Source organism: Bombina bombina, chromosome 6 (assembly GCF_027579735.1).
Source record: "Bombina bombina isolate aBomBom1 chromosome 6, aBomBom1.pri, whole genome shotgun sequence".
Classification (NCBI taxonomy): Eukaryota; Metazoa; Chordata; class Amphibia; order Anura; family Bombinatoridae; genus Bombina; species Bombina bombina.
In genome coordinates, this window is record NC_069504.1 from 238,202,358 (window position 1) to 238,228,097 (window position 25,740).

Here is a 25,740-nt window from a genome sequence, read left to right on the forward strand (position 1 = left end):
GGGCAGACTTTCTCTCTTTGCTCAGGCTTGGGCAAGAGATGTTCAGGATCCCTGGGCACTAGAAATAGTCTCTCAGGGTTATCTTCTAGAATTCAAGGAACTTCCTCCAAGGGGAAGGTTCCACATGTCTCGCTTATCTTCAGACCAGATAAAGAGACGGGCATTCTTACATTGCGTAGGAGATCTATTAAAGATGGGAGTGATACACCCAGTTCCAACAGTGGAACAAGGTCAGGGGTTTTACTCAAACCTGTTTGTAGTTCCCAAAAAAGAGGGAACTTTCAGACCAATTCTGGATTTAAACATTCTAAACAAATTCCTCAGAGTTCCGTTGTTCAAAATGGAAACCATTCGAACGATTTTACCAACAATCCAGGAGGGTCAATACATGACTACCGTGGATTTAAAGGATGCGTACCTACATATCCCTATCCACAAAGATCATCATCAGTTCCTAAGGTTTGCCTTTCTGGACAAACATTACCAGTTTGTGGCTCTTCCATTCGGTTTAGCCACTGCTCCCAGAATTTTCACAAAGGTGCTAGGGTCCCTTCTAGCGGTTCTAAGACCGAGGGGCATTGCAGTGGCACCTTACCTAGACGACATCCTAATCCAAGCATCATCCCTTTCCAGATCAAGGGCTCATACAGACATTGTATTAGCTTTTCTCAGGTCTCACGGGTGGAAGGTGAACATGGAAAAGAGTTCCCTGTCCCGTCTACAAGAGTTCCTTTTCTGGGAACAATAATAGATTCTGTAGAAATGACGATTTTTCTGACAGAGGTCAGAAAATTAAAGCTTCTAAAGGCTTGTCAAGTTCTTCAATCTATTCCTCAGCCTTCCATAGCTCAGTGCATGGAAGTAATATGTTTAAAGGTTGCAGCAATGGACGTGGTTCCTTTTGCTCAAATTCATCTAAGACCATTGCAACTGTGCATGCTCAGACAGTGGAATGGGGATTATGCAGACTTGTCTCCCCAGATTCAAGTAGACCAGTTAAGCAGAGACTCACTCCGTTGGTGGTTGACTCAGGATCACCTGTCTCAGGGAATGAGTTTCCGCAGACCAGAGTGGGTCATTGTCACGACCGACGCCAGTCTATTAGGCTGGGGCGCGGTCTGGGACTCCCTGAAAGCTCAGGGTCTATGGTCTCTGGAAGAGTCTCTTCTCCCGATAAACATCCTGGAACTGAGAGCGATATTCAATGCGCTCCGGGCTTGGCCTCAACTAGCGAAGGCCGGATTCATAAGATTTCAGTCGGACAACATGACGACTGTAGCTTACATCAATCATCAGGGAGGAACAAAGAGTTCCTTGGCGATGAGAGAGGTATCCAAGATCATCAAATGGGCGGAGGATCACTCCTGCCATCTATCTGCAATTCAAATCCCAGGAGTAGACAACTGGGAGGCGGATTATTTGAGTCGTCAGACTTTCCATCCGGGGGAGTGGGAACTCCACCCGGAGGTCTTTGCCCAGTTAACTCAATTATGGGGCATTCCAGACATGGATCTGATGGCGTCTCGTCAGAACTTCAAGGTTCCTCGCTACGGGTCCAGATCCAGGGATCCCAAGGCGACACTGGTGGATGCATTAGTGGCGCCTTGGTTGTTCAACCTAGCTTATGTGTTTCCACCGTTTCCTCTCCTTCCCAGGCTCGTAGCCAGGATCAAACAGGAGAAGGCCTCTGTGATTCTGATAGCTCCTGCGTGGCCACGCAGGACTTGGTATGCAGACCTGGTGAATATGTCATCGGCTCCACCATGGAAGCTACCTTTGAGACAGGATCTTCTAGTACAAGGTCCATTTAAACATCCAAATCTAGTCTCTCTGCAGCTGACTGCTTGGAAATTGAACGCTTGATTTTATCTAAGCGTGGGTTTTCAGATTCAGTTATAGATACTCTGGTCCAAGCCAGAAAACCTGTGACTAGGAAAATTTACCATAAAATATGGAAAAAATATATCTGTTGGTGTGAATCCAAGAGATTCTCTTGGAGTAAAATTAAAATTCCTAAGATTCTTTCCTTTCTCCAAGAGGGTTTGGATAAAGGGTTGTCAGCGAGTTCTCTAAAAGGACAAATATCTGCTTTGTCTGTTTTGTTACACAAACGCCTGGCAGCTGTGCCAGATGTACAAGCTTTTGCACAGGCCTTAGTCAGAATCAAGCCTGTTTACAGACCCATGACTCCTCCATGGAGTCTAAATTTAGTTCTTTCAGTTCTTCAATGGGTTCCGTTTGAACCTCTACATTCCATAGATATTAAGTTACTATCTTGGAAAGTTCTGTTTTTGGTTGCTATTTCTTCTGCTAGAAGAGTTTCTGAATTGTCTGCTTTGCAGTGTGATCCACCCTATCTGGTATTCCATGCAAATAAGGTTGTTTTGCTTACCAAACCTGGTTTTCTTCCAAAAGTGGTTTCCAACAGGAATATTAACCAGGAAATAGTTGTTCCTTCTCTGTGTCCGAATCCAGTTTCGAAGAAGGAACGTTTGTTACACAATCTAGATGTGGTCCGTGCTTTAAAGTTCTATTTAGAAGCAACAAAGGATTTCAGACAGACATCATCCTCGTTTGTTGTGTATTCTGGTAAGAGGAGAGGGCAGAAAGCTACAGCTACCTCTCTTTCTTGTTGGCTGAAAAGCATCATCCGATTGGCTTATGAGACTGCCGGACGGCAGCCTCCTGAACGAATTACAGCTCATTCTACTAGAGCTGTGGCTTCCACATGGGCTTTCAAGAACGAGGCTTCTATTGATCAGATCTGTAAGGCAGCGACTTGGTCTTCTCTGCATACTTTTGCCAAATTTTACAAATTCAATACTTATGCTTCTTCGGAGGCTATTTTTGGGAGAAAGGTTTTGCAAGCCGTGGTGCCTTCCGTTTAGGTAACCTGGTTTGCTCCCTCCCTTCATCCGTGTCCTAAAGCTTTGGTATTGGTTCCCACAAGTAAGGATGAAGCCGTGGACCGGACACACCAATGTTGGAGAAAACAGAATTTATGTTTACCTGATAAATTTCTTTCTCCAACGGTGTGTCCGGTCCACGGCCCGCCCTGGTTTTTAATCAGGTTTGAAAAATGTCTTTCTTTATACACTACAGTCACCACGGCACCCTATAGTTTCTCCTTTTTCTCCTAACCGTCGGTCGAATGACTGGGGGGGCGGAGCCAGAGGCAGAGCTATATGGTCAGCTCTTGCTGGGTGCTCTCTTTGCCATTTCCTGTAGGGGAAGAGAATATCCCACAAGTAAGGATGAAGCCGTGGACCGGACACACCGTTGGAGAAAGAAATTTATCAGGTAAACATAAATTCTGTTTTCAAACTGCCTCTGGAAGCTACATCAGCACAAGAACTGTGTGCCTGGACCTTCATGAAATTTGTTTCCATGGCTGATCAACAGTATGCACACTTCACATCAACATCTGCAATGGCAAGTGTCTGCTGGATTTGTGTAAAGTATGCCGCCACTGGACTCTAGAGCAGTGGAAACATGCTCCCTTGAGGGATTTAATTGCGCTCTCTGGCAGTCTGATGAAAGAATATGGGTGTGGAGGATGCCAGGAGAATACTACCTGCTGGCAGGCACAGTGCCTAATATAAAGTTTGGTGGAGGAGGGATAATGATCTTTGGCTATTTTTTCAGGGTTTGGGCTAGGCCCCTTAGCTCCAGTGAAAGGCTGTCTTAAAGCTGCAGAATACAAAGAAATGTTAGCCAAATTGGTGCTTCCCACTTTGTGGCAACAGTTTGGGGAAGGCCCTTTCGATTGTGCACAAAGTGAGGTCCTTGAAGACATGGTTTGACAGTGCCCTGATCGATCTCAACTCCTTTGAATACCTTTTGGGAGGAACTTGAATGCCATTTGTGAGACAGATCTTCTTGTCCAAAATCAATGCCTGACCTGATTTTAGACTGAATGGGCACAAATTCCCACAGACACACTCCAAAGCCTTGTGGAAAACCTTCCCAGAAGAGTATCAGCTGTTATAGAAGTAAAGGGGGGCAACTCTATATAAATGTCAATGGTTTTAGAATAGGATGCCCAACAAGATCATATTGGTGTGATGGTCAGGTGTGCACATACTTGTGCCTTTTATAGACATATTAATTATTATTAGAGTACATAATGAGCTCATATTTTGGTGCACATTATACTTTAAGCCCGTCCCCAGGATTCCATTTTACTGTGTACAGTCAGAGCACTTTGCGTGTCGCTTGCATAAATAAGCCTGTGACAAGTGAAACTGCATGAACTTTCATTACCCTCATTCCTTCCCCTCTGCAGTCTTCTTGTCATATGTAGCATAGACATATTTTTGTTTAACATTTTCTAGTTTGTGGATTCCCACCGGAAAAATCATGCTTGAATCAGAACTTTCAATGATATCAACAAAACATTGTTTTTGTACAAGCACAACCAGAAATACCACACATTTTCCAGTTATTAAATGTCACTATTAAAAAAACTTCATGAAAAAGGGTGCAGAATTACTTCATAATAATAACTATTCATAATGGCCATTCATTTGTCCTTTTTTTCAACAAAGATCATTTTGTTTTCATGGGGGGAAAATTCCTTCAGAAATTTCCACTGTGTGTGTATTGTCCCTTTGTGTTTTTAAAACCATTCATTTCTGTAACATTTTGTTTCTTATGCCTAGTGGTCTGCAGAAAAAATCTGGATAGCACAACCATGGCTATTCATGATGATGAAATTTACTGCCGATCATGTTATGGCAAAAAGTACGGACCAAAAGGGTATGGGTATGGCCAAGGAGCTGGCACGCTCAATATGGATAGGGGTGAAAGACTTGGCATTAAGCCAGAGTAAGTATATGACATTGTTTGCCTTTGCTGTTTTTTTTTGTTTTTATTTAATATAGTAGCTTGTGTTTTAAACATTAAATGAATGGTCCTTAGAGAAATATTATGTGTTTTGTGGGGGTTTTTTGTCATACATATAAAAAGGGGGAGCATTTTAACCTGTAAGCATTTGTCCTGTCCTACCATTTGTCATATGGGCATGTCCTACTAATTAGTTTAGATGTGCTTCCTACTTATACTCCGATACCATTAAAGGGTCAGTAAACACCTTGAAATTACAATCTATTTCTGTTTTGTTGCTATAAAATAACATATCAGACAAGTCTTGTGTTGTGTTTTTTTTGTGTGTGTGTGTGTTTTTTTCATTAAGAAATTAGAATTCTTTTTACTGCAATTATTTATCAATAGCCAAACACCACTCACCATTTGCCTTATTTGTAGGAAACAATCTGGGCTTTAGTTCACAAACAACAAAGCTAGTCATAAAGTTAGTATTAAGTGCTGTTGTTAATCGATAGATCCAATTAGGGACAGCTATGTAGCGGGGTTAGCCATCAGAGGTCAGCAGGGAGCATTTCAAGTTCTGAGAATTAGAAACTGATCAATTTTAGCAGCCAAATTATGTGAAAAGAAGGCAAAATAAATATTGAAAATATAGTTCAAAGTCCTTGTCATACAAGGCAATCGTATCATTCAGAAGCCCATATATTTGCCGCCTATGTTTTTTTAAGAAATATGAGGCCTTACAAGATAGTATATGGCCCCTTCTATGCATTTGACTATATGGATAAAAATCTATTCTACATTATGGCTAAAACGAACAGGAAGTTTGTGTTTACCATTCTTGTTAGTTTGTGTTAAAATGAAACCAGGTATTCCACCTACATATCAAGTATAGCCTTTTGGATACCAGGAACAGTTTGTGATTTCATTGGGATTTCTTGTATACACTTGTTTATTTTATTAGTAGTATATGTAGCAGCAGCCTTATCACTCAACACTCTGTAATCTTTAATTACAGAACACAGACATCACGGCCCAGTACAAATGTAAACCCTTCAAAGTTTGCTCAGAAATTTGGAGGAGCTGAAAAGTGTCCTAGATGTGGAGAATCTGTATATGCTGCAGAAAAAATAATGGGTGCAGGAAAGGTAAGATAATCACACTTCTAGGTATTAGCGTGACTGCTACAGTATTTTGTAAAGTTCCTGAAAAAGCACTTCAGACTCTGTTTTCATGAAGTGTTGATAAGGAAGCAGGAAGCCTCCTTCTGTAGGGAGGAAAAGCTCAGAAGTGGATGTAAGACACAGGCGTAAAGTGGTTAACAGAAATAATCTGGTTTAAAGGCTATACATATGTCTGTATAGAGAAGAGCTGATTTTACTTAGTTCTCATGGTGTTCTCTGTTGAAGAGATATTTAGGTAGGTAGCTTGCACACATCTGGAGCACTACTTGCCACCATCATTGCGTTAGCAAATGTATAGCATTTTTGCAAGACTGTTGCCATATAATGCTGCAGACACGTGCACACTCCTGAACGTCTTTGCTTTTCAACAAAGGATAGCACGAGAACAAATAAAGTTTGATTATAGAAGTAAAGTTGTTTAAAATCACACGCTCTGGCTTCATCATTTTAAGATGAATCATTAGTGATGTTGCTGATGACAACAAAAGCATTGTTTGCAAGAGCAGCAAAGATCCTAGGAGGTTTAGATGTGGATATTAGCCAGAAAATGACCGTTCACTATAACTTGCGTATCGCAGGGCACCTAAGGACTGTGAGCTTAAAATAACATAAATGAGCATATGAATATTTAAATATATATTTAATGAATTGGGGTGCATTTTAGTTAATTAACTAAACGTAATCAGTGCTAGGCTTTCTTATACTACCCACGTGTAAAGAGCAGTGTGCAGTCATGCATATGTACATTGTTGTTGGCAAGCAAGAATCCTTTTGTTTTGGGATGTCTGTGAAAAGAAAAAGTATATTCTGCACTAATTGTTGAAATAGGAAGATGAAAGAAACAAGAGAGGCGCCTGTGTGTACCAGTAAATAACCAAATGATAATTTTCAAAGAGCCCTAATCAGGGTACTCACATTTGCAAAGAGCACTCAGACAGTGCTATTGGAAACAGGCTGGATGTTTGACAGCAACCCAGCTCACTGATTGCAGAACCAAAATGACATCAAATCTGGAGAAGATAAGACAAAACAGGGTGCCTGTGTGTACCAGTAATAAACCAAAAAGATATCAGTGTAGATTCTCATTCAGTATACTCACATTTGTGAAAATCACTCAGACAGTGCTATTAGGCACAAGCTGGATATTTAGCAGCAAACCAGGCCTGATGAAACACTGTGGTAAAGCACTTGCATATTTGAAGGAGGGTAGCTAGCAACCCCTGCTTTCTGGTTCCATTGTTTTATATTTTTATCTATATTGATTTGTATTTTTGATTTACAATAAATCAATTTTAAATTTTGTTCATTATACATTGGAACCGTGCCTTTCCTACCTACCTGTTACTCCTTAGGGAGTTATAGGCTGCATTTGTTCTATTCTGCAGTTTTAGTTTATAGTCTCTATCCTTTGAGACTCTAATATATATTTTGGAGTACCTGTGTTCCTGTGTTACCATCATATCAGTAAGCTGGTTTGCTGCTAAATATCCACCTTGTGCCTAATAGCACTGTCTGAGTGCTTTTCACAAATGTGAGTATACTGAATGAGAATCTACACCGATATCTTTTTGGTGTATTACTGGTACACACAGGTGCCCTGTTTTGTCTCGTCTTCTCCAGATTTGATGTCATTTTGGTTCTGCAATCAGTGAGCTGGGTTGCTGTCAAACATCCAGCCTGTTTCCAATAGCACTGTCTGAGTGCTCTTTGCAAATGTGAGTACCCTGATTAGGGCTCTTTGAAAATTATCATTTGGTTGTCTACTGGTACACACAGGCGCCTCTCTTGTTTCTTTCATCTTCCAGATTCTTTGACATCCACATGTGAGGAGAGTGCAGCATTACTGTATCATCGCCATCAGATCAAAACAACAATTGTCTTCACCTATCCTTGGTTGAACTACACAGATCTTATTGGACTTTGTTGCTTGTAAATGGATTTGTCCATATATAGCATTGGAATATTAAGTGTATATGTCTATTGTACCTAGAATTTTGGGTGTTAACAATACTACTACTCACATATAACTGTTTTTGTGTGTGTGTGTATAGTGTGCATGCACATTGGTGGGTGTGTGTGTATGTATGTATATGTGTGTGTGTGTGTGTATGTATGTATATGTGTATATATATATATATATATATATATATATATATATATATATATATATATATATATATTTTAAAAAATAAAGTAGGGAGAGAAACTGTACTTTTTCAAAAACACCTAATTGTTGGTGTTTATTAAGTAGAAAAATATTATTATATAGTACCTAGCCAGCGTTAGCTGAACATAGGCCTGGTGCAGACCCCAAGAAATTTTATATAGATTCAGAATATTTTTAAAAAGAAAAATATTTTACATAGCAGAGCTATATGAGTATACTATGTGTAAAGTAGGGGAATACAGCACTCAGCAAAATATACTCCTGATTGTTCTAATATGCAGATTAAAGGCTGAAACATATGTATCCAGACACAGAAGCAACTGACACACACCTCGGTCTCCTCAAAAAGCTATGACTTTTATTCCTTTAAATTAAACAAAACAAAGCATGCATGCAATAGCTACAACATGTAAAGAGCACCACTGCAGTGGATAGACTAGCTATATGTGTGTTAGTACAAATATAGATAGATATAACAGGAGCTATGAAGTTTCTAAGACATATAAATGTTCAACAGTATAAGGATAATGCCAAACAAATTGTGACTGATAACACAGATATTATGAAACATCTTATTAGAAAGTCCTGATGAAAGAGACTTGATGTTGTATGGTTCCTTAGAGTCTCTAAGTCACTGATATGGCATTAAACACAACTGGTAGGAACTGACAGTACCGAGGTAAAAGCGTCCTCAAACATCAGTTAGCCAGATATCACCAATCTCAGAAAATTTCGGCTCGTTTTCCATGAGCGGCTCATAAATTGTAACAAATGCATACGACCTTGTTTATTGCAGCATTATCCGGGTATGTTAGGCACTTTCAGGAGGAATTCAGGTAAGTGGACCGGGACTCCTCCTCTGACGTCCTATCAATCCCAACTGATGCAGTCTGTATCTTTGCTCGAGAGAACACAGGTCAGACTTGACGCTCCATTTTCGGTAAAGCTACTTTTCTTACGCCTCTGCCAAAACTTTTCCGGCTGATTAGAATATGCACCCGCCAAGCTTTACGGGTGATATACCCTTTCTGCTCATTCAGAGTGATTAGGTCTCGCCCCACAATGCTGTGCGGTCGGGGCCTCGTCAGGACAAATGGAGCGTCAAGTCTGAAAGCAGATGTTCTATAGTCTGGTATTAGTTCATTAATGCTATAGGCCAGTTATGGCTGAAAGCTCATGTTTATATACTTTGAGAAGGAATTCAATAAAGAACACAATACTTCTGGATTTACACATGGATGTTATGTGTATAATGACCTTTTCTCCAACATAGGTGTGTCCGGTCCACGGCGTCATCCTTACTTGTGGGATATTCTCTTCCCCAACAGGAAATGGCAAAGAGCCCAGCAAAGCTGGTCACATGATCCCTCCTAGGCTCCGCCTACCCCAGTCATTCTCTTTGCCGTTGTACAGGCAACATCTCCACGGAGATGGCTTAGAGTTTTTTAGTGTTTAACTGTAGTTTTTTATTATTCAATCAAGAGTTTGTTATTTTGAAATAGTGCTGGTATGTACTATTTACTCAGAAACAGAAAAGAGATGAAGATTTCTGTTTGTATGAGGAAAATGATTTTAGCAACCGTAACTAAAATCCATGGCTGTTCCACACAGGACTGTTGAGAGCAATTAACTTCAGTTGGGGGAACAGTGTGCAGTCTCTTGCTGCTTGAGGTATGACACATTCTAACAAGACGATGTAATGCTGGAAGCTGTCATTTTCCCTATGGGATCCGGTAAGCCATATTTATTACGATCGTAAATAAGGGCTTTACAAGGGCTTATTTAGACTGTAGACTTTTCTGGGCTAAATCGATTCATTATTAGCACATATTTAGCCTTGAGGAATCATTTTATCTGGGTATTTTGATATAATAATATCGGCAGGCACTGTATTAGACACCTTATTTCTTAGGGGCTTTCCCAAAGCATAAGCAGAGTCTCATTTTCGCGCCGGTGTGGCGCACTTGTTTTTGAGAGGCATGGCATGCAGTCGCATGTGAGAGGAGCTCTGATACTTAGAAAAGACTTTCTGAAGGCGTCATTTGGTATCGTATTCCCCTTTGGGTTTGGTTGGGTCTCAGCAAAGCAGATACCAGGGACTGTAAAGGGGTTAAAGCTTAAAACGGCTCCGGTTCCGTTATTTTAAGGGTTAAAGCTTCCAAATTTGGTGTGCAATATTTTTAAGGCTTTAAGACACTGTGGTGAAAATTTGGTGATTTTTGAACAATTCCTTCATGTTTTTTCGCAATTGCAGTAACAAAGTGTGTTCAGTTTAAAATTTAAAGTGACAGTAACGGTTTTATTTTAAAACGTTTTTTGTACTTTCTTATCAAGTTTATGCCTGTTTAACATGTCTGAACTACCAGATAGACTGTGTTCTGAATGTGGGGAAGCCAGAATTCCTATTCATTTAAATAAATGTGATTTATGTGATAATGACAATGATGCCCAAGATGATTCCTCAAGTGAGGGGAGTAAGCATGGTACTGCATCATTCCCTCCTTCGTCTACACGAGTCTTGCCCACTCAGGAGGCCCCTAGTACATCTAGCGCGCCAATACTCCTTACTATGCAACAATTAACGGCTGTAATGGATAATTCTGTCAAAAACATTTTAGCCAAAATGAACCCTTGTCAGCGTAAGCGTGGCTGCTCTGTTTTAGTTACTGAAGAGCATGACGAAGCTGATATTAATATCTCTGAAGGGCCCCTAATCCAATCTGAGGGGGCCAGGGAGGTTTTGTCTGAGGGAGAAATTACTGATTCAGGGAACATTTCTCATCAGGCTGAATCTGATGTGATTACATTTAAATTTAAGTTGGAACATCTCCGCATTTTGCTTAAGGAGGTATTATCCACTCTGGATGATTGTGAAAAGTTGGTCATTCCAGAGAAACTATGTAAAATGGACAAGTTCCTAGAGGTGCCGGGGCTCCCAGAAGCTTTTCCTATACCCAAGCGGGTGGCGGACATTGTTAATAAAGAATGGGAAAGGCCCGGTATTCCTTTCGTCCCTCCCCCCATATTTAAAAAATTGTTTCCTATGGTCGACCCCAGAAAGGACTTATGGCAGTCAGTCCCCAAGGTCGAGGGAGCGGTTTCTACTTTAAACAAACGCACCACTATACCCATAGAGGATAGTTGTGCTTTCAAAGATCCTATGGATAAAAAATTAGAAGGTTTGCTTAAAAAGATGTTTGTTCAGCAGGGTTACCTTCTACAACCCATTTCATGCATTGTCCCTGTCACTACAGCTGCATATTTCTGGTTTGATGAACTGATTAAGGTGCTCGATAGTGATTCTCCTCCTTATGAGGAGATTATGGACAGAATCAATGCTCTCAAATTGGCTAATTCTTTCACTCTAGACGCCACTTTGCAAGTGGCTAGGTTAGCGGCTAAGAATTCTGGGTTTGCTATTGTGGCGCGCAGAGCGCTTTGGTTGAAATCTTGGTCGGCTGATGCGTCTTCCAAGAACAAGTTACTAAACATTCCTTTCAAGGGGAAAACGCTGTTTGGCCCTGACTTGAAAGAGATTATCTCTGATATCACTGGGGGTAAGGGCCACGCCCTTCCTCAGGATAGGCCTTTCAAGGCAAAAAATAGACCTAATTTTCGTCCCTTTCGTAAAAACGGACCAGCCCAAAGTGCTACGTCCTCTAAGCAAGAGGGTAATACTTCTCAAGCCAAGCCAGCTTGGAGACCAATGCAAGGCTGGAACAAGGGAAAGCAGGCCAAGAAACCTGTCACTGCTACCAAGACAGCATGAAATATTGGCCCCCGATCCGGGACCGGATCTGGTGGGGGGCAGACTCTCTCTCTTCGCTCAGGCTTGGGCAAGAGATGTTCTGGATCCTTGGGCGCTAGAAATAGTCTCCCAGGGTTATCTTCTGGAATTCAAGGGACTTCCCCCAAGGGGGAGGTTCCACAGGTCTCAGTTGTCTTCAGACCACATAAAAAGACAGGCGTTCTTACATTGTGTAGAAGACCTGTTAAAAATGGGAGTGATTCATCCTGTTCCATTAAGAGAACAAGGGATGGGGTTCTACTCCAATCTGTTCATAGTTCCCAAAAAAGAGGGAACGTTCAGACCAATCTTAGATCTCAAGATCTTAAACAAATTTCTCAAGGTCCCATCGTTCAAGATGGAAACCATTCGAACTATCCTTCCTTCCATCCAGGAAGGTCAATTCATGACCACGGTGGATTTAAAGGATGCGTATCTACATATTCCTATCCACAAGGAACATCATCGGTTCCTAAGGTTTGCATTCCTGGACAAACATTACCAGTTTGTGGCGCTTCCTTTCGGATTAGCCACTGCTCCAAGGATTTTCACAAAGGTACTAGGGTCCCTTCTAGCGGTACTAAGACCAAGGGGCATTGCAGTAGTACCTTACCTGGACGACATTCTGATTCAAGCGTCGTCCCTCCCTCGAGCAAAGGCTCACACGGACATCGTCCTGGCCTTTCTCAGATCTCACGGCTGGAAAGTGAACGTGGAAAAGAGTTCTCTATCCCCGTCAACAAGGGTTCCCTTCTTGGGAACAATTATAGACTCCTCAGAAATGAGGATTTTTCTAACAGAGGCCAGAAAGACAAAACTTCTGGACTCTTGTCGGATACTTCATTCCGTTCCTCTTCCTTCCGTAGCTCAGTGCATGGAAGTGATCGGGTTGATGGTAGCGGCAATGGACATAGTTCCTTTTGCGCGCATTCATCTAAGACCATTACAACTGTGCATGCTCAGTCAGTGGAATGGGGACTATACAGACTTGTCTCCAAAGATACAAGTAAATCAGAGGACCAGAGACTCACTCCGTTGGTGGCTGTCCCTGGACAACCTGTCACGAGGGATGACATTCCGCAGACCAGAGTGGGTCATTGTCACGACCGACGCCAGTCTGATGGGCTGGGGCGCGGTCTGGGGATCCCTGAAAGCTCAGGGTCTTTGGTCTCGGGAAGAATCTCTGCTACCGATAAATATTCTGGAACTGAGAGCGATATTCAATGCTCTCAAGGCTTGGCCTCAGCTAGCGAGGACCAAGTTCATACGGTTTCAATCAGACAACATGACGACTGTTGCGTACATCAACCATCAGGGGGGAACAAGGAGTTCCCTAGCGATGGAAGAAGTGACCAAGATTATTCTATGGGCGGAGTCTCACTCCTGCCACCTGTCTGCTATCCACATCCCGGGAGTGGAAAATTGGGAAGCGGATTTTCTGAGTCGTCAGACATTGCATCCGGGGGAGTGGGAACTCCATCCGGAAATCTTTGCCCAAGTCACTCAACTATGGGGCATTCCAGACATGGATCTGATGGCCTCTCGTCAGAACTTCAAAGTTCCTTGCTACGGGTCCAGATCCAGGGATCCCAAGGCGGCTCTAGTGGATGCACTAGTAGCACCTTGGACCTTCAAACTAGCTTATGTGTTCCCGCCGTTTCCTCTCATCCCCAGGCTGGTAGCCAGGATCAATCAGGAGAGGGCGTCGGTGATCTTGATAGCTCCTGCGTGGCCACGCAGGACTTGGTATGCAGATCTGGTGAATATGTCATCGGCTCCACCTTGGAAGCTACCTTTGAGACGAGACCTTCTTGTTCAGGGTCCGTTCGAACATCCGAATCTGGTTTCACTCCAGCTGACTGCTTGGAGATTGAACGCTTGATTTTATCGAAGCGAGGTTTCTCAGATTCTGTTATCGATACTCTTGTTCAGGCCAGAAAGCCTGTAACTAGAAAGATTTACCACAAAATTTGGAAAAAATATATCTGTTGGTGTGAATCTAAAGGATTCCCTTGGGACAAGGTTAAGATTCCTAGGATTCTATCCTTCCTTCAAGAAGGATTGGAAAAAGGATTTTCGGCAAGTTCCCTGAAGGGACAGATTTCTGCCTTGTCGGTGTTACTTCACAAAAAACTGGCAGCTGTGCCAGATGTTCAAGCCTTTGTTCAGGCTCTGGTTAGAATCAAGCCTGTTTACAAACCTTTGACTCCTCCTTGGAGTCTCAATTTAGTTCTTTCAGTTCTTCAGGGGGTTCCGTTTGAACCCTTACATTCCGTTGATATTAAGTTATTATCTTGGAAAGTTTTGTTTTTAGTTGCAATTTCTTCTGCTAGAAGAGTTTCAGAATTATCTGCTCTGCAGTGTTCTCCTCCTTATCTGGTGTTCCATGCAGATAAGGTGGTTTTACGTACTAAACCTGGTTTTCTTCCAAAAGTTGTTTCTAACAAAAACATTAACCAGGAGATTATCGTACCTTCTCTGTGTCCGAAACCAGTTTCAAAGAAGGAACGCTTGTTGCACAATTTGGATGTTGTTCGCGCTCTAAAATTCTATTTAGATGCTACAAAGGATTTTAGACAAACATCTTCCTTGTTTGTTGTTTATTCAGGTAAAAGGAGAGGTCAAAAAGCAACTTCTACCTCTCTCTCTTTTTGGATTAAAAGCATCATCAGATTGGCTTACGAGACTGCCGGACGGCAGCCTCCCGAAAGAATCACAGCTCATTCCACTAGGGCTGTGGCTTCCACATGGGCCTTCAAGAACGAGGCTTCTGTTGATCAGATATGTAGGGCAGCGACTTGGTCTTCACTGCACACTTTTACCAAATTTTACAAGTTTGATACTTTTGCTTCTTCTGAGGCTATTTTTGGGAGAAAGGTTTTGCAAGCCGTGGTGCCTTCCATTTAGGTGACCTGATTTGCTCCCTCCCTTCATCCGTGTCCTAAAGCTTTGGTATTGGTTCCCACAAGTAAGGATGACGCCGTGGACCGGACACACCTATGTTGGAGAAAACAGAATTTATGTTTACCTGATAAATTTCTTTCTCCAACGGTGTGTCCGGTCCACGGCCCGCCCTGGTTTTTTAATCAGGTCTGATAATTTATTTTCTTTAACTACAGTCACCACGGTACCATATGGTTTCTCCTATGCTATTATTCCTCCTTAACGTCGGTCGAATGACTGGGGTAGGCGGAGCCTAGGAGGGATCATGTGACCAGCTTTGCTGGGCTCTTTGCCATTTCCTGTTGGGGAAGAGAATATCCCACAAGTAAGGATGACGCCGTGGACCGGACACACCGTTGGAGAAAGAAATTTATCAGGTAAACATAAATTCTGTTTTTAAAGTTAATGATAACAAGTTGAGAATGTTACTCTCCGTACCCCATCTTCAAATGTTTTAAATAAGCGCTCAGCAAATCCTAAGAAAACCTGGGTAATGTGGTTGACAACCCGCACTTAAATCACCAAGAAGCAGACTTTTGTACCCAGTGCTGCTGTTTATGGATTTTATCCTTCTACAATAAAGTTTTGGATTTTAACCTTTTATGGATCCTGGATTTCCTCTTCTTCTTCTTTTTTTTTTTTTTTCTTTTTTTTTTTTTTTCTGAGCTAAAATTGTATCTGACACAATTTGTTAGGGGCATAACGCAAACGTCTCAATTGAGACTGCGTCCACACCTTTAGGGGGCCCATCCAACTCTAGAAGAAGTTGTGGCGTCACTACAGGAAGGACTGGTAGGTCCCAGGCTCCACCTGATTCCTATCCCTTGTTGTGGTACCATGAAAAACAGGGCTCACGGTGTAAGGAAAGGGTTTGGTTTTGCCTGTACATCATATTTGTACAGGAAGTGCATATCCTCTGGTGCTTATTAACCAAGATGAAAGATGACTCTCAGTCACAGAGAAGCAGCTCCTGTTGACCCTTTGTAGCTGTTGGAACAGCTTGTGCTTTTGCACAAGAGCCCAGTGTGGCCTTGTTACACCTCTATTTGTTATATCATTGTTCTGGTGGTGGTTTACATTTTTGTGTTAAAGGGACAGTCAACACCAGAATTTTTCTTGTTTAAAAAGATAGATAATCCCTTTATTACCCAATCCCCAGTTTTGCATAACCAACACTGTTATTATATTAATATACTTTTTACCTCGGTGATTAACTTGTGTCTAAGCATCTTCTAAGTAAAATCCAAGTAGGAACAGCACCACACTGAAGGCAATTCAATCTTTTCTTTTATTGGGGCATCAAACAGTACAACAGCACGATGTTTCGGTCTAAGTGACCTTAATATTGTGATATAAAAACAAGCCCAGAAACCACCCCTTTTATCCCAAAACATGGGGGAGGTGTCTATTACCTATTCAGGTGCACATTTTAACATTACCAGCACATAGCTCAAAAATTCACAGCTCCATCTAGTGGTAGAAAGGGCCATTCATTCTATCTACTTAGTAACCTAGAAAAACAACATAAAATCAATTTTATATAATGATAATATATACAAAAAGATATATATATATATATATATATATATATATATATATATATATATATATATATATATACATACAATGTATCACAATTCAAAAGTTAATTTAAAGGGCAACAATCAGAAGAATTCTATGCTTATTACAAAGAATCAAAGGGTAACATTCCAGTCTATTTCTTTGTTCATACCTAAGGGGATCAAAGACTGTAAGGTGTAAATCCAAAATGTTTCTCTACACTTCAATAGTTTATGTCTATCACCTCCTCTTCTAGGTTTTTTAACCTGTTCTATTATCTGAACCTAAGTTGCGAGACACTATGTCCTGCCTGTAAAAAATGGTTGGAAACAGGGGCATCTCTATTACCACAACGAATGTTTGACTTGTGTTCATTTATCCTATCTCTGACACTTCTGGTAGATTCTCCAATATAAATTTTGGAACAGGGACATTTGATAAGATATATAATGTAATCTGAATTACAAGTAAAAAAACCTGTAATTTTAAATTTTCTCCCATTTAAAGGATGTACAAAAAAATCCCCTTTAATGATGTTATTACAATTGCAACATCCCAAACAAGGGAAACAACCTACTTTAGGGGTAGAAAGACAAGTCTGAATATTCTTCCTACTAGAGCCAACATCTGCTTTTACCAGAACATCTCTTATGTTTCTACAACGCTTATAGGCAGGCATAGGTGCAACTTGAAATTCTGCAATATTGGGGTTCAATTCTTTGAGGATAGACCAATGTTTCCTAATGATCCTACCAATTCTTTCACTCAAATTACTATCAGTGATTTAGGATATCCTCTCTGTAAAAACAGATCTCCCATTTCTTTTAATCTAATCTGAGCTAGTTCATTGTCAGACACAATCTTTTTTACTCGTAGCAACTGACTCTTAGGGAGACTATTTATAAGGGGAGGATAGTGAGCACTCTCATACTTCAATAAACTGTTCCTGTCCCTCTCCTTCCTGTATAAATCAACTTTTAGTCTCCCATCCATCTTGTATATAGTTGTATCAAGGAAATCAATAGATTCCTCACTACTTACTAATTTCAACTTAATGTGTCTGGTAGAAACATTTAAATCGGCACAAATTCAAGCAAGGAGTCAATGTCGCCCCCCCATATGCCAAAAATGTCATCTATGTATCTAAACCAGCATATTCCATACTGTAAAAATGCTCCATGAGTGTATACAAACCTCTCTTCATAGACATTCATAAAGACATTGGCATATGTTGGGGCGACATTAGACCCCATTGCTGTCCCCTGGCATTGAACAATAAAAGTATAGAATTCTTCTGATTGTAGCCCTTTAAATTAACTGTTGAATTGTGATACATTGTATGCATGTGTGTGTGTGTATGTATATATGTATATATATATATCTTTTTTGTATATATCATCATTATATAAAATTGATTTCTCCAACATAGGTGTGTCCGGTCCACGGCGTCATCCTTACTTGTGGGATATTCTCCTCCCCAACAGGAAATGGCAAAGAGCCCAGCAAAGCTGGTCACATGATCCCTCCTAGGCTCCGCCTACCCCAGTCATTCTCTTTGCCGTTGTACAGGCAACATCTCCACGGAGATGGCTTAGAGTTTTTTAGTGTTTAACTGTAGTTTTTATTATTCAATCAAGAGTTTGTTATTTTAAAATAGTGCTGGTATGTACTATTTACTCAGAAACAGAAAAGAGATGAAGATTTCTGTTTGTATGAGGAAAATGATTTTAGCACCGTAACTAAAATCCATGGCTGTTCCACACAGGACTGTTGAGAGCAATTAACTTCAGTTGGGGGAACAGTGTGCAGTCTCTTACTGCTTGAGGTATGACACATTCTAACAAGACGATGTAATGCTGGAAGCTGTCATTTCTTCTGTTATGTGTGATCAGTCCACGGGTCATCATTACTTCTGGGATATAACTCCTCCCCAACAGGAAATGCAAGAGGATTCACCCAGCAGAGCTGATATAGCTCCTCCCCTCTACGTCAGTCCCAGTCATTCTCTTGCACCCAACGACTAGATAGGATGTGTGAGAGGACTATGGTGATTATACTTAGTTTTTATGACTTCAATCAAAAGTTTGTTATTTTACAATAGCACCGGAGCGTGTTATTACTTCTCTGGCAGAGTTTGAAGAAGAATCTACCAGAGTTTTTTACTATGATTTTAACCGGAGTAGTTAAGATCATATTGCTGTTCTCGGCCATCTGAGGGAGGTAAAGGCTTCAGATCAGGGGACAGCGGGCAGATGAATCTGCATTGAGGTATGTAGCAGTTTTTATTTTCTGAATGGAATTGATGAGAAAATCCTGCTATACCGTTATAATGACATGTATGTATACACTTCAGTATTCTGGGAATGGTATTTCACCGGAACTACTCTGTTAAAGGTCACTAATCCTTTTAATAAATATTATCATGTTAAACGTTTTTGCTGGAATGTAGAATCGTTTACATTGCTGAGGTACTGAGTGAATATATGTTTGGGCATTATTTTCCACTTGGCAGTTGTCTGCTTTAAATTGTGACAGTTTCGTTTCTCCTCACTGCTGTGTGTGAGAGGGAGGGGCCGTTTTTGGCGCTCTTTTGCTACGCATCAAAAATTTCCAGTCAGCTACTATTATATTCTTGCATGATCCGGTTCACTGACAGATCTCAGGGGTCTTCAAACTTCTTTGAAGGGAGGTACATTCTCTCAGCAGAGCTGTGAGAATTTTATATTGACTGTGAATAAATACGTTACTCTATAATTTTTTATGTCAAATTTAGTTATTGTTATTTACTAATGGGAACAAACCTTTGCTAAAAGTTGGGTTATTTTAAAGTCGATGCTATAACTGTTTTTCAGTTCATTATCTCAACTGTCATTTAATCGTTTAAGTACCTCTTTGAGGCACAGTACGTTTTTGCTAAAAAAGATTATAACCAGGTTGCAAGTTATTGCTAGTGTGTTAAACATGTCTGACTCAGAGGAAGATATCTGTGTCATTTGTTCCAATGCCAAGGTGGAGCCCAATAGAAATTTATGTACTAACTGTATTGATGCTACTTTAAATAAAAGTCAATCTGTACAATGTGAACAAATTTCACCAAACTGCGAGGGGAGAGTTATGCCGACTAACTCGCCTCACGCGGCAGTACCTGCATCTCCCGCCCGGGAGGTGCGTGATATTATGGCGCCTAATACATCTGGGCGGCCATTACAGATAACATTACATGATATGGCTACTGTTATGACTGAAGTTTTGTCTAAATTACCAGAACTAAGAGGCAAGCGTGATCACTCTGGGGTGAGAACAGAGTGCGCTGACAATACTAGGGCCATGTCTGATACTGCGTCACAGCTTGCAGAGCATGAGGACGGAGAGCTTCATTCTGTGGTGACGGTTCTGATCCAAACAGATTGGATTCAGATATTTCAAATTTTAAATTTAAATTGGAGAACCTCCGTGTATTACTAGGGGAGGTCTTAGCGGCTCTCAATGATTGTAAACACCGTTGCAATACCAGAGAAACTGTGTAGGTTGGATAAATACTTTGCGGTACCGGCGAGTACTGACGTTTTTCCTATACCTAAGAGATTAACTGAAATTGTTACTAAGGAGTGGGATAGACCCGGTGTGCCGTTCTCACCCCCCCCAATATTTAGAAAGATGTTTCCAATAGACGCCACCACTCGGGACTTATGGCAAACGGTCCCTAAGGTGGAGGGAGCAGTTTCTACTTTAGCTAAGCGTACCACTATCCCGGTGGAGGATAGCTGTGCTTTTTCAGATCCAATGGATAAAAAATTAGAGGTTACCTTAAGAAAATGTTTGTTCAACAAGGTTTTATATTGCAACCCCTTGCATGTATCGCGCCGATTACGGCTGCGGCAGCATTTTGGATTGAGTCTCTGGAAGAGAACCTTAGTTCATCTACGCTAGACGATATTATGGACAGGCTTAGAGTCCTTAAACTAGCTAATTCATTCATTTCGGAGGCCGTAGTACATTTAACCAAACTTACGGCTAAGAACTCTGGATTCGCCATACAGGCACGTAGAGCACTGTGGCTAAAATCCTGGTCAGCTGATGTTACTTCTAAGTCCAAATTACTTAATATACCTTTCAAGGGGCAGTCTTTATTTGGGCCCGGTTTGAAAGAAATTATCGCTGACATTACAGGAGGTAAGGGCCACGGCCCGCCCTGTTTTTAAGGCAGGTAAATATCTTTTAAATTATACTCCAGTCACCACTTCACCCTTGGTTACTCCTTTCTCGTTGATTCTTGGTCGAATGACTGGGACTGACGTAGAGGGGAGGAGCTATATCAGCTCTGCTGGGTGAATCCTCTTGCATTTCCTGTTGGGGAGGAGTTATATCCCAGAAGTAATGATGACCCGTGGACTGATCACACAACAGAAGAAAGGAATTTATCAGGTAAGCATAAATTATGTTTTTCCCTATGGGATCCGGTAAGCCATGTTTATTAAGATAGTAAATAAGGGCTTCACAAGGGCTTATTAAGACTGTAGACTTTTTCTGGGCTAAATCGATTCATTATTAACACATATTTAGCCTTGAGGAATCATTTATTCTGGGTATTTTGATATGATTATATCGGCAGGCACTGTTTTAGACACCTTATTCTTTAGGGGCTTTCCCTAATCATAGTCAGAGCCTCATTTTCGCGCCGGTATGGCGCACTTGTTTTTGAGGACAGCATGGCATGCAGCTGCATGTGTGTGGAGCTCTGATACATAGAAAAGTCTTTCTGAAGGCATCATTTGGTATCGTATTCCCCTTTGGGCTTGGTTGGGTCTCAGCAAAGCAGATTCCAGGGACTGTAAAGGGGTTAAATATAAAAACGGCTCCGGTTCCATTATTTTAAGGGTTAAAGCTTCCAAATTTGGTGTGCAATACTTTTAAGGCTTTAAGACACTGTGGTGAAATTTTGGTGAATTTTGAACAATTCCTTCATACCTTTTCGCAATTGCAATAATAAAGTGTGTTTAGTTTAAAATTTAAAGTGACAGTAACGGTTTTATTTTAAAACGTTTTTTGTGCTTTGTTATCAAGTTTATGCCTGTTTAACATGTCTGAACTACCAGATAGATTGTGTTCTGACTGTGGGGAAACCAAGGTTCCTTCTCATTTAACTATATGTATTTTATGTCATAAAAAAAAAAAAAAAAATTTTTAGTAAAAATGATGCCCAAGATGATTCCTCAAGTGAGGGGAGTAAGCATGGTACTGCATCATCCCCTCCTTCGTCTACACCAGTCTTGCCCATACAGGAGGCCCCTAGTACATCTAGTGCGCCAATACTCCTTACTATGCAACATTTAACGGCTGTAATGGATAATTCTATCAAAAACATTTTAGCCAATATGCCCACTTATCAGCGAAAGCGCGACTGCTCTGTTTTAGAAAATTCTGTAGAGCATGAGAACGCTGATGATATGGTTTCTGAAGGGCCCCTACACCAGTCTGAGGGGGCCAGGGAGGTTTTGTCTGAGGGAGAAATTTCAGATTCAGGAAACATTTCTCAACAAGCTGAACCTGATGTGATTACTTTTAAATTTAAGTTGGAACATCTCCGCGCTCTGCTTAAGGAGGTGTTATCCAATTTGGATGATTGTGATTATCTGGTCATTCCAGAACCACTATGTAAAATGGAAAAGTTCTTAGAGGCCCCGGGGCCCCCCGAAGCTTTTCTTATATCCAAGCGGGTGGCGTACATTGTTAGTAAAGAATGGGACAGGCCCGGTATACCTTTAGTACCTCCCCCCATATTTATAAAATTGTTTTCCTATAGTCGACCCCAGAAAGGACTGATGGCAGACAGTCCCCAAGGTCGAGGGGGCGGTTTCTACTCTACACAAGCGCGCCACTATACCCATAGAAGATAGTTGTGCTTTCCAAGATCCTATGGATAAAAAATTAGAAGGTCTGCTAAAGATGTTTGTTCAGCAAGGTTCCCTTCTACAACCAATTGCATGCATTGTCCCTGTCACTGCAGCCGCGTGTTTCTAGTTTGATGAGCTAGGAAAGGCGATTATTAGTAATTCTTCTTCTTATGAGGAGATTATGGACAGAATTCGTGCTCTTAAATTGGCTAATTCTTTCACCCTAGACGCCACCTTGCAATTGGCTAGGTTAGCGGCGAAAAAATTCTGGGTTTTGCTATTGTGGCGCAGAGCGCTTTGGTTAAAATCTTGGGCAGCGGATGCGTCTTCCAAGAACAAATTGCTTGACATTCCTTTCAAGGGGAAAACACTCTTTGGCCCTGACTTGAAAGAGATTATCTCTGATATCACTGGGGGCAAGGGCCACGCCCTTCCTCAGGATAGGTCTTTTCAAGACCAAAAATAAACCTAAGTTTCGTCCCTTTCGCAGAAACGGATCAGCCCCAAGGGCTACGTCCTCTAAGCAGGAAGGTAATACTTCTCAAGCCAATCCAGCCTGGAGACCTATGCAAGGCTGGAGCAAAGGAAAGCAGGCCAGGAAACCTGCCACTGCTACCAAGACAGCATGAAATGCGGGCCCCCGATCCGGGACCGGATCTGGTGGGGGGCAGACTCTCTCTCTTCGCTCAGGCTTGGGAAAGAGATGTTCTGGATCCTTGGGCGCTAGAAATAGTCTCCCAAGGTTATTCTCTGGAGTTCAAGGGGCTTCCTCCAAGGGGGAGGTTCCACAGGTCTCAGTTGTCTTCAGACCACATAAGAAGACAGGCATTCGTACATTGGGTAGAAGACCTGCTAAAAATGGGAGTGATTCATCCTGTTCCATTAGGAGAACAAGGGATGGGGTTCTACTCCAATCTGTTCATAGTTCCCAAAAAAGAGGGAACGTTCAGACCAATCTTAGATCTCAAGATCTTGAACAAGTTTCTCAAGGTTCCATCGTTCAAGATGGAAACCATTCGAACACTTCTTCCTTCCATCCAGGAAGGTCAATTCATGACCAAGGTGGATTTCAAGGATGCGTATCTACATATTCCTATCCACAAGGAACATCATCGGTTCCTAAGGTTTGCATTCCTGGACAAGCATTTCCAGTTCGTGGCATTTTCTTTCGGATTAGCCACTGCTCCTAGGATTTTCTCATAGGTACTAGGGTCCCTTCTGGCGGTGCTAAGACCAAGGGGCATTGCTGTAGTACCTTACTTGGACGACATTCTGATTCGAGCGTCGTCCCTTCCTCAAGTAAAGGCTCACACGGACATTGTCCTGGCCTTTCTCAGATCTCACGGATGGAAAGTGAACGTGGAAAAGAGTTCTCTATCTCCGTCAACGAGGGTTCCCTTCTTGGGAACTATAATAGACTCCTTAGAAATGAGGATTTTTCTGACAGAAGCCAGAAAAACAAAACTTCTAGACTCTTGTCGGATACTTCATTCCGTTCCTCTTCCTTCCATAGCGCAGTGCATGGAAGTGATAGGTTTGATGGTAGCGGCAATGGACATAGTTCCTTTTGTGCGCATTCATCTAAGACCATTACAACTGTTCATGCTCAGTCAGTGGAATGGGGACTATTCAGACTTGTCTCCGAAGATACAAGTAAATCAGAGGACCAGAGACTCATTCCGTTGGTGGCTGTCCCTGGACAACCTGTCACAAGGGATGACCTTCCGCAGACCAGAGTGGGTCATTGTCACGACCGACGCCAGTCTGATGGGCTGGGGCGTGGTCTGGGGATCCCTGAAAGCTCAGGGTCTTTGGTCTCGGGTAGAATCTCTTCTACCGATAAATATTCTGGAACTGAGAGCGATATTCAATGCTCTCAAAGCTTGGCCTCAGCTAGCGAGGGCCAAGTTCATACATCAACCATCAGGGGGGAACAAGGAGTTCCCTAGCGATGGAAGAAGTGACCAAAATCATTCTATGGGCGGAGTCTCACTCCTGCCACCTGTCTGCTATCCACATCCCAGGAGTGGAAAATTGGGAAGCGGATTTTCTGAGTCGTCAGACATTGCATCCGGGGGAGTGGGAACTCCATCCGGAAATCTTTGCCCAAGTCACTCAACCGTGGGGCATTCCAGACATGGATCTGATGGCCTCTCGTCAGAACTTCAGAGTTCCTTACTACGGGTACAGATCCAGGGATCCCAAGGCGGCTCTAGTGGATGCACTAGTAGCACCTTGGACCTTCAAACTAGCTTATGTGTTCCCGCCGTTTCCTCTCATCCCCAGGCTGGTAGCCAGGATCAATCAGGAGAGGGCGTCGGTGATTTTGATAGCTCCTGCGTGGCCACGCAGGACTTGGTATGCAGATCTGGTGAATATGTCATCGGCTCCACCATGGAAGCTACCTTTGAGAGACCTTCTTGTTCTAGGTCCGTTCGACCCACTCCAGCTGACTGCTTGGAGATTGAACGCTTGATCTTATCAAAGCGAGGGTTCTCAGATTCTGTTATTAATACTCTTGTTCAGGCCTGAAAGCCTGTAACCAGAAAAATTACCACATAATTTGGTATATCTGTTGGTGTGAATCTGCAGGATTCCCTTGGGACAAGGTTAAGATTCCTAAGAGTCTATCCTTCCTTCGAGAAGGATTGGAAAAAGGATTATCTGCAAGTTCCTTGATGGGACAGATTTCTGCCTTGTCTGTGTTACTTCACAAAAAGCTGGCAGCTGTGCCAGATGTTCTAGCCTTTGTTCAGGCTCTGGTTAGAATCAAGCCTGTTTACAAAATTTTGACTCCTCCTTGGAGTCTCAACCTAGTTCTTTCAGTTCTTCAGGGGGTTCCGTTTGAACCCTTACATTCCGTTGATATTAAGTTATTATCTTGGAAAGTTTTGTTTTTGGTTGCAATTTCTTCTGCTAGAAGAGTTTCAGAATTATCTGCTCTGCAGTGTTCTTCTCCTTATCTGGTGTTCCATGCAGATAAGGTGGTTTTGCGTACTAAACCTGGTTTTCTTCCAAAAGTTGTTTCTAACAAAAACATTAACCAGGAGATAGTTGTGCCTTCTTTGTGTCCTAATCCAGTTTCAAAGAAGGAACGTTTGTTGCACAACTTGGATGTAGTTCGTGCTCTCAAATTTTACTTAGCAGCTACTAAGGATTTCAGACAAACTTTGTCTTTGTTTGTTGTTTATTCTGGTAAACGGAGAGGTCAAAAAGCAACTTCTACCTCTCTCTCCTTCTGGATTAAAAGCATTATCCGATTGGCTTATGAGACTGCCGGACGGCAGCCTCCTGAAAGAATCACAGCTCACTCCACTAGGGCTGTGGCTTCCACATGGGCCTTCAAGAACGAGGCTTCTGTTGATCAGATATGTAGGC

General features: G+C 41.8%; 1 protein-coding gene across 1 annotated transcript in view; it reads left to right on the forward strand.

The window, feature by feature from the left end:
• Positions 1-25,740, forward strand: part of CSRP2 (cysteine and glycine rich protein 2) — a 253,393-nt gene that overhangs the window by 200,771 nt on the left and 26,882 nt on the right. The window contains exons 3-4 of the mRNA XM_053716762.1: positions 4,662-4,827; positions 5,846-5,975. Coding sequence (XP_053572737.1) covers positions 4,662-4,827; positions 5,846-5,975 — 296 coding nt within the window. The remainder of the gene's footprint in view (positions 1-4,661; positions 4,828-5,845; positions 5,976-25,740) is intronic.